At 32.6% G+C, this 9,804-nt stretch overlaps 1 protein-coding gene across 1 annotated transcript in view; it reads right to left on the reverse strand.

Moving 5' to 3' along the window:
* Window positions 640-9,804, reverse strand: part of LOC109822149 (pyrrolidone-carboxylate peptidase-like) — a 10,109-nt gene continuing 944 nt past the window's right edge. Inside the window, 4 exon segments of the mRNA XM_020388310.1 lie at window positions 640-1,116; window positions 1,768-1,815; window positions 1,918-2,022; window positions 9,680-9,804. The exon segment at window positions 9,680-9,804 is cut by the window's right edge and continues 14 nt beyond it. Coding sequence (XP_020243899.1) covers window positions 874-1,116; window positions 1,768-1,815; window positions 1,918-2,022; window positions 9,680-9,804 — 521 coding nt within the window. The 3' untranslated portion in view covers window positions 640-873.

Below are 9,804 nucleotides of genomic sequence, written 5' to 3' on the forward strand. Positions count from 1 at the left end.
GTGTATCTGAAATAATCGTTGTTAACACAAAAGCTCGTAAGTAAGAGAATTTTCTAATTATGTATTGGAAAGTATATTATTCTTAAATTTAGTTCCTCTAACCATTACATAAAAACTCCGAAGATATGGTGATGATTAAGGATTATAGTTTTATATTAATTCTAACATGCCCCCCGCAGGTTAAGGGCCCTTTTTTATGGGTCGAAACATGGACTCACGTAACAGTGTCAATTTTTAAAAAATCCGCATTTAATTCGTGGCCGATGGGATTTGAACCTAGGTTGCTCTTATACCATCTTAAATTTAGTTCCTCTAACCATTACACCAAAACTCCGAAGTTATGGTAATGATCAATGATTATAGTTTTATATTAATTCTAACAATTATCATTTTTCATATCCTCAAGGTAGATATATGATTTATCATTTCATGCAAATGCTATTTTCAATTACCTCAACGTTTAATATCGTCGTTTCCCTTTACATAGCAAATAAACCTCCTGAGTGATTTTTTTGGGGACTCTTTTACCCTCAGGAGGTATATTTTAAAAAAGAAAATATTTTTTTTCTTTCTCTGAGGGCAAAAGAGTCCAAGAAGTTCATCCTGGGTATATCTGCAACAATAGAACAACAGAGGGTCTCTCGGCAATCAACCCTTGACAAAAATAATGAATATCAAATCACTCACATCACAACCACAAATTACTTAATATACACAACACTACTTAACATACGCAACACAAGCAAACCAATAAACACAAATCTATTTGGATACAAGAGTTTCAGTCTTTAGACCCAGATTACAGTCGTGAGCACACAACAGCACATGCGCTCTTGAAAGCACAATGCGGCTTCAGAACACCTTCGTACAATGCTAATAACGCAAAGAAGCCAGAACCTCGAGAAGAGAAGCAACGAACTCCATCTGGGACTCCTCATCGATCGTCATAAAGAGAGGAACATGTACAAAGAGAGATCTGTTACCATTATGCTCTGCGAACCGAAGAGAATGATAGTACACATAATTGCACACAAAGCGACCAGCATCATCTGAAGGCATCACGGGGTATCCCATGCTTGTCAACGACTTCGTTATCTCTCCCACGGGAAGAGAAGTCTGAAGAAATATGTCAGAAATACATAAGTTATTTCCAATAAAATAAAGTAGGGTTAATCACGGATAAAGCCCCTGTTGTTCTGAAGTTACTAGCCCTCTAGCCTTTTTTTTTTTTTGCAGGTAGGCACTCTGAGTGAATTTTTTTTCACTCTTTTACCCTTAGGGGTCTATTTGTCAAAACCAATTTTCTTTTTCTCTGAGGTTAAAAGAGTCTAAAATTTTCACCCAGGGAGTCTATTTACAAAAATAAAGGTAGAGGAATAGGAACCTCAAAATGATACTATAGGGGGTTCCATCCACAATTAGCCGAGTAAAGTAAGGGTAGTTTTTTAGAATGTCTTAAAATACCAGGAGAGTAATGAAATATGCTCAGTATCAAAAGTTTATTGATTGCCTCGCAAATAATTGTAAACTATGAAAAAGATCTCTAGGATTCTATCTAAACCCATAAAATACAAAATACTGAAAGTCCAACTTTAGACTACCATTTTTAAACCACTTTCAAGAAATATTTGGGACAACAGTATGTTAATCCGACAATTATAGACTATAAACGTCATATTATTATTATAGATTAAAAATGAAAAAGAAAATTCCCTAGCTTCAAAACTATATGCAGTCACATGAAATGAATCCCGACAACAATTTTACCTCTCGTACTCGTGAAATATCTCCGTCTAAAGGGAAGACCGGAACTCTCTGAAATCAAATTTGAGCACAAAAAATTATGTCAAGGAACTTGTTTACTAATTAGAATCAAAGTATTTAATAAATCCAAAGAAAATATTTTTCAATGTTTACCTGTGGCTTCCATCCTAGCTCATCAGGACAACGGAAAGTAGCTTCGTTCACTGCTTGCGTCTCAATAGCAAACCTTGCTGCACCACTATTAACTCCCAAATGAAGCTGACGAACAATCAGTTAAAATGGAAAAAGAATAAACAAGAGTAGTTAGTTAAATAGGGTAAAAAATATTAGTCCTTTTTGTATATATACCCCCTTAAATCATGTGTATAAAAATACTACTCACCAAATTATCAACTTTGGAAAAATACCCCTAAATAAACAAATCGTCAATTTTGATAGGCTAATATGTAATTGCAATGTAAAAACATCAACGTAGTCGAATTTTTACTCATCATATCCAACAAAGTTGATGATTTGTTGATTTAGGGGGTTTCCCCCCAAAATTGATGTTTTGAGGGGTAGTTTGGCAAACAATGAGATTTGGGATAGTTTTGCAAATAAAAATGATCTAAGGAGTATATACACAAATCCCCAAAATCTTACGACCATACCAAACGACACCAAGCAGGGAAACCATAAAAACATAGAGGAATATGAACTACAGCTTGAACAAAATACTACCAAGTGATAACCACTGATTAATAGCACAAAATAAAATTTTCTAGTTCAAGTTTCTCTTATAATGCGTGCTATCAGAAGTATGGAATTCTTTTTCAACATAATCTCTCAGATCCACCCCCCCCCCTTATTCTTCTTTAATGTAGATGAGATGTTGTTCATTTAGTGCGGTGATCAAGTGACTAAATGAGGTAGTTTCCAAGCCAATCCACAGACTTTCAAGCTTTTATATTACCCTCGGAGGTGACGATGGTTATCACAAATCAGAGAATGGTAGCAAATTTTGAAGCTTAGGCAACTAATATCAAGACAGAAAGTATGTGACTTTGGAGAGAGACTTCTCTCTTGCTTTTCTATAGCGAAGCCTATACAAGACTAGAAAGAGTTCTAGTGGACAGTATCTCACAATTAGACCACTGTAACTTATATATATTAATAATAATATATATAACTATATAATATATAATATTTTATATTATATTATATTATAATATTGAGATTATGGTATCCTTGTAAAGGCAGGGATTTTCCTACTCTTCTCCCTTATGTAGCACAATCCCGACCAGTCTCATACAGTAGACATGAATCTACAAATACACACACTCTCTCTTCTTACTTTATGTGTTTGAGGATGTAGGGGATGTGCCACATAGCTCAAAGAGAAATCCTCTCTATGCACAAGATACCAATTAATCTATCTTATCTCTCTTATTAATAAATATATAATATATTATAGCAATATGACGAATATTTATATATAATTGTGATGTATATATAATTTAGTTAGTTTATTTATTATAATATATAATGAGATGTTTTCCTAGGTGACACCTTAGATACAATAGGAGCAGTCTAAAATCACCATCATTTCTCTGTTTTTTTTTTTTTGCGATTCGCTCCGTTGAACTTAGATCTCACTTTTTAAATCACAACATACAATTTTGGGGTAAAAATCGATGTGTTTAACCCTTTCATCACTCACTATAATTTTAACTGTTTGAATGAATTTAGACTTTCGTGCACGTCAACGAAGTGTCAAACACCGAGGGTTCACCAAAATTTTTAAATTGTTTTGGTTTAGAACATGTAGATCAAGTTCAATGGTAGTGATCACAAAAAAAAGAAATGATGTGATTACGCCGTCCTTAGGTGTGCGATCTAACGGGTGTCAGCCTTAGGTAACCTTCTCTCTCTCTCTCTCTATATAGTAGTAATAATATAATATAATATAAATATTATAATATATACATATATATAATAGTATATATATATATATATTATATGACTGAATCACTAGGCAACGCTTTGCTCAAACTTAAAGGGACGTTCCATTGATTCTTATATCCATTTGATGTTACTTGATTGAATAAAGATTAATGTGGATGATCCGCTCCTTGACGAACTTTATACTAATATTCTAATAACCCACACACAAATTTGTGTATAACTCGTGTTGTGTTTTGACCTTCATCCTTCGCTTATCATTTTAACGGTTTTCGATGAATAGCTTACATGCTCGAGGAGATTCAAGCCACAACGATTCCACCATAATTTGTGGTGTTGGGGTTTAAGAATATGACTAGACAAGGTTATAGCGGAGGATATCCAGTAATGATAGCTCAAAAAGCTAATCACTCATTGTCCATAAGAACTCGATGTGGAACGCCACTTTAAGGTTAGAACAGTAAGTGTGTAAATATATATATTATACTATACTATAGGGTAATTATATTATATTTTATATATATATCTAATATGAATATATGGCTATCCTTCATAGGAGGATGCTCTATCTGCTCATCTAAAGTCATATTTTGAGACGAACTTCGGGGATGATACGCTCCGTTGAACTTTGATTGCTATTCTTAAACCCCAAACACAATTAGGGTGAAACGTCTTCGTTTGAACCTTCATCACTCTTTCAATTTTAACGGTTTTGAATGAATATGAACTCTACAGTGCTCCGATGGTAGGTCAACAACACGATTTCACCCCATACTTGGTTTGTTGGGTCTTTAATAATGTAGAGCAAGATTTCACCGCCAGGTATCATAATGATCGCTCAATATGTGTTTTTTAGAGGATCATAGTTGAGGAAATCCTTCTATGACAGGCATACCCATTAATCTCTCTCTCGTCTCTCTCTTCTCTCTCTCTTCTATATTATAATATATATGTATATATATCTTATAATTACTAATAGTATATATATATAATATTAAAAGAATATGTATATTAGACCACTGTAACTTATATATATTAATAATAATATATATAACTATATAATATATAATATTTTATATTATATTATATTATAATATTGAGATTATGGTATCCTTGTAAAGGCAGGGATTTTCCTACTCTTCTCCCTTATGTAGCACAATCCCGACCAGTCTCATACAGTAGACATGAATCTACAAATACACACACTCTCTCTTCTTACTTTATGTGTTTGAGGATGTAGGGGATGTGCCACATAGCTCAAAGAGAAATCCTCTCTATGCACAAGATACCAATTAATCTATCTTATCTCTCTTATTAATAAATATATAATATATTATAGCAATATGACGAATATTTATATATAATTGTGATGTATATATAATTTAGTTAGTTTATTTATTATAATATATAATGAGATGTTTTCCTAGGTGACACCTTAGATACAATAGGAGCAGTCTAAAATCACCATCATTTCTCTGTTTTTTTTTTTTTGCGATTCGCTCCGTTGAACTTAGATCTCACTTTTTAAATCACAACATACAATTTTGGGGTAAAAATCGATGTGTTTAACCCTTTCATCACTCACTATAATTTTAACTGTTTGAATGAATTTAGACTTTCGTGCACGTCAACGAAGTGTCAAACACCGAGGGTTCACCAAAATTTTTAAATTGTTTTGGTTTAGAACATGTAGATCAAGTTCAATGGTAGTGATCACAAAAAAAAGAAATGATGTGATTACGCCGTCCTTAGGTGTGCGATCTAACGGGTGTCAGCCTTAGGTAACCTTCTCTCTCTCTCTCTCTATATAGTAGTAATAATATAATATAATATAAATATTATAATATATACATATATATAATAGTATATATATATATATATTATATGACTGAATCACTAGGCAACGCTTTGCTCAAACTTAAAGGGACGTTCCATTGATTCTTATATCCATTTGATGTTACTTGATTGAATAAAGATTAATGTGGATGATCCGCTCCTTGACGAACTTTATACTAATATTCTAATAACCCACACACAAATTTGTGTATAACTCGTGTTGTGTTTTGACCTTCATCCTTCGCTTATCATTTTAACGGTTTTCGATGAATAGCTTACATGCTCGAGGAGATTCAAGCCACAACGATTCCACCATAATTTGTGGTGTTGGGGTTTAAGAATATGACTAGACAAGGTTATAGCGGAGGATATCCAGTAATGATAGCTCAAAAAGCTAATCACTCATTGTCCATAAGAACTCGATGTGGAACGCCACTTTAAGGTTAGAACAGTAAGTGTGTAAATATATATATTATACTATACTATAGGGTAATTATATTATATTTTATATATATATCTAATATGAATATATGGCTATCCTTCATAGGAGGATGCTCTATCTGCTCATCTAAAGTCATATTTTGAGACGAACTTCGGGGATGATACGCTCCGTTGAACTTTGATTGCTATTCTTAAACCCCAAACACAATTAGGGTGAAACGTCTTCGTTTGAACCTTCATCACTCTTTCAATTTTAACGGTTTTGAATGAATATGAACTCTACAGTGCTCCGATGGTAGGTCAACAACACGATTTCACCCCATACTTGGTTTGTTGGGTCTTTAATAATGTAGAGCAAGATTTCACCGCCAGGTATCATAATGATCGCTCAATATGTGTTTTTTAGAGGATCATAGTTGAGGAAATCCTTCTATGACAGGCATACCCATTAATCTCTCTCTCGTCTCTCTCTTCTCTCTCTCTTCTATATTATAATATATATGTATATATATCTTATAATTACTAATAGTATATATATATAATATTAAAAGAATATGTATATTAGACCACTGTAACTTATATATATTAATAATAATATATATAACTATATAATATATAATATTTTATATTATATTATATTATAATATTGAGATTATGGTATCCTTGTAAAGGCAGGGATTTTCCTACTCTTCTCCCTTATGTAGCACAATCCCGACCAGTCTCATACAGTAGACATGAATCTACAAATACACACACTCTCTCTTCTTACTTTATGTGTTTGAGGATGTAGGGGATGTGCCACATAGCTCAAAGAGAAATCCTCTCTATGCACAAGATACCAATTAATCTATCTTATCTCTCTTATTAATAAATATATAATATATTATAGCAATATGACGAATATTTATATATAATTGTGATGTATATATAATTTAGTTAGTTTATTTATTATAATATATAATGAGATGTTTTCCTAGGTGACACCTTAGATACAATAGGAGCAGTCTAAAATCACCATCATTTCTCTGTTTTTTTTTTTTTGCGATTCGCTCCGTTGAACTTAGATCTCACTTTTTAAATCACAACATACAATTTTGGGGTAAAAATCGATGTGTTTAACCCTTTCATCACTCACTATAATTTTAACTGTTTGAATGAATTTAGACTTTCGTGCACGTCAACGAAGTGTCAAACACCGAGGGTTCACCAAAATTTTTAAATTGTTTTGGTTTAGAACATGTAGATCAAGTTCAATGGTAGTGATCACAAAAAAAAGAAATGATGTGATTACGCCGTCCTTAGGTGTGCGATCTAACGGGTGTCAGCCTTAGGTAACCTTCTCTCTCTCTCTCTCTATATAGTAGTAATAATATAATATAATATAAATATTATAATATATACATATATATAATAGTATATATATATATATATTATATGACTGAATCACTAGGCAACGCTTTGCTCAAACTTAAAGGGACGTTCCATTGATTCTTATATCCATTTGATGTTACTTGATTGAATAAAGATTAATGTGGATGATCCGCTCCTTGACGAACTTTATACTAATATTCTAATAACCCACACACAAATTTGTGTATAACTCGTGTTGTGTTTTGACCTTCATCCTTCGCTTATCATTTTAACGGTTTTCGATGAATAGCTTACATGCTCGAGGAGATTCAAGCCACAACGATTCCACCATAATTTGTGGTGTTGGGGTTTAAGAATATGACTAGACAAGGTTATAGCGGAGGATATCCAGTAATGATAGCTCAAAAAGCTAATCACTCATTGTCCATAAGAACTCGATGTGGAACGCCACTTTAAGGTTAGAACAGTAAGTGTGTAAATATATATATTATACTATACTATAGGGTAATTATATTATATTTTATATATATATCTAATATGAATATATGGCTATCCTTCATAGGAGGATGCTCTATCTGCTCATCTAAAGTCATATTTTGAGACGAACTTCGGGGATGATACGCTCCGTTGAACTTTGATTGCTATTCTTAAACCCCAAACACAATTAGGGTGAAACGTCTTCGTTTGAACCTTCATCACTCTTTCAATTTTAACGGTTTTGAATGAATATGAACTCTACAGTGCTCCGATGGTAGGTCAACAACACGATTTCACCCCATACTTGGTTTGTTGGGTCTTTAATAATGTAGAGCAAGATTTCACCGCCAGGTATCATAATGATCGCTCAATATGTGTTTTTTAGAGGATCATAGTTGAGGAAATCCTTCTATGACAGGCATACCCATTAATCTCTCTCTCGTCTCTCTCTTCTCTCTCTCTTCTATATTATAATATATATGTATATATATCTTATAATTACTAATAGTATATATATATAATATTAAAAGAATATGTATATTAGATATTGATAAACAGTAACAACCCATGATGTTTATTATGACCCCAATAAAAAAAGACTATGAACGCAACCTTAACAAGACAAGGGAACAGAGTGTAATAACAACATTACCAAAACCACAAAGTTGACACAATTCATGGTATTTTTTATTACTAGTGTAAATATGTGTGCACAATAGCCCACTCTGAACAGCATGCAGAAAATAGCGCATAGGCTTAATCAGGAATCATGGTACACTTAGATTTTTTTTTAGATAGAAACACTTGAAATATTTTAAGAGTCATTTGCTGAGCAAGGATGCATTATGTGTTTGCATGTGGATAAATAAGGGACATATAAATGCATTTGAAAACATGTAAACTAAGGATTATGAAAAAAACAGAAAACTTCGTCTTTTCAAAAATTTAAAAACCATGATTTCATGGTATTAAACAATCAATATCAAACTCAAACTTTAAAGACATATTAAAATCCCAAAAAAATGTAAATTTATCTAACAAGACTAACTAGTAACTACTAAAGTTAAATACAATAAAAGGGCTCATTGGATCAATTGGCCGTATAGTTCTATAATTTTTGCTTCTAAAATCACATACACCATGAATTGGTACACAAAATTGGATCAAGATTAGGGGTGTAGGTTTATGCAATATTTACAATGCAAGAAAACACAGTTTCAATCCAAATTATAAAGGTATCGGTCAAAGTTATCAGAAATAAAAGAACAACTAGACATTATTTATGACGAATATTTTAAAGAGACATAATAGTTTCAACTATATATACCTATACTTATCTGGCTTCAGAACAAATAAAGTAAAAGATAGTATAGGCTCCTTCCTACTCTTACCTAAAAGCCTATTATTTTTATTATTGGCTAGCTATATGCCACATATACATTATACACTAAAGATAGGATAAGAAATGTGTGCATTCACAGGAAATTAGAGATTGGTCCTATTGAGGATAAATGAGAGAGAATCAAATGTGATGATTTAGTCATGTACCAAGAGAGACCACTAAATGCAACATCGAGGAGAATTGATAAGATTAGATATAGGATTAAGAAGTACATGACAATTAACTTAATGGAGGAGATGGCTCATAATAGAACTGAATGGAAAATGGGATTCATGCAATTGTTGTGGATAGTTAATAGTTATATGCCACATGGTTAAATTTCAATGCACAATAAAAATTATTCATTAAATTAGAAAGAGGTGCCCAAAACTAACCAAAATACATGACCATAGATTATCATCAAAATCCCAAAATAACAATGAGAAAGAAGAAGTGCCAAAAACTTACCCAAATAATACGACCAGCATCCAAATCATCAATATTTTCACCACTCACAGTCGACTCCAGAAGCTCATAAAATGGGCCAAGTGCTCCCTCTCCTGCAGTCTCAAGAACATTGCAGCTCCCAAGAA

Source organism: Asparagus officinalis, chromosome 8, assembly GCF_001876935.1.
Source record: "Asparagus officinalis chromosome 8, Aspof.V1, whole genome shotgun sequence".
NCBI lineage: Eukaryota > Viridiplantae > Streptophyta > Magnoliopsida > Asparagales > Asparagaceae > Asparagus > Asparagus officinalis.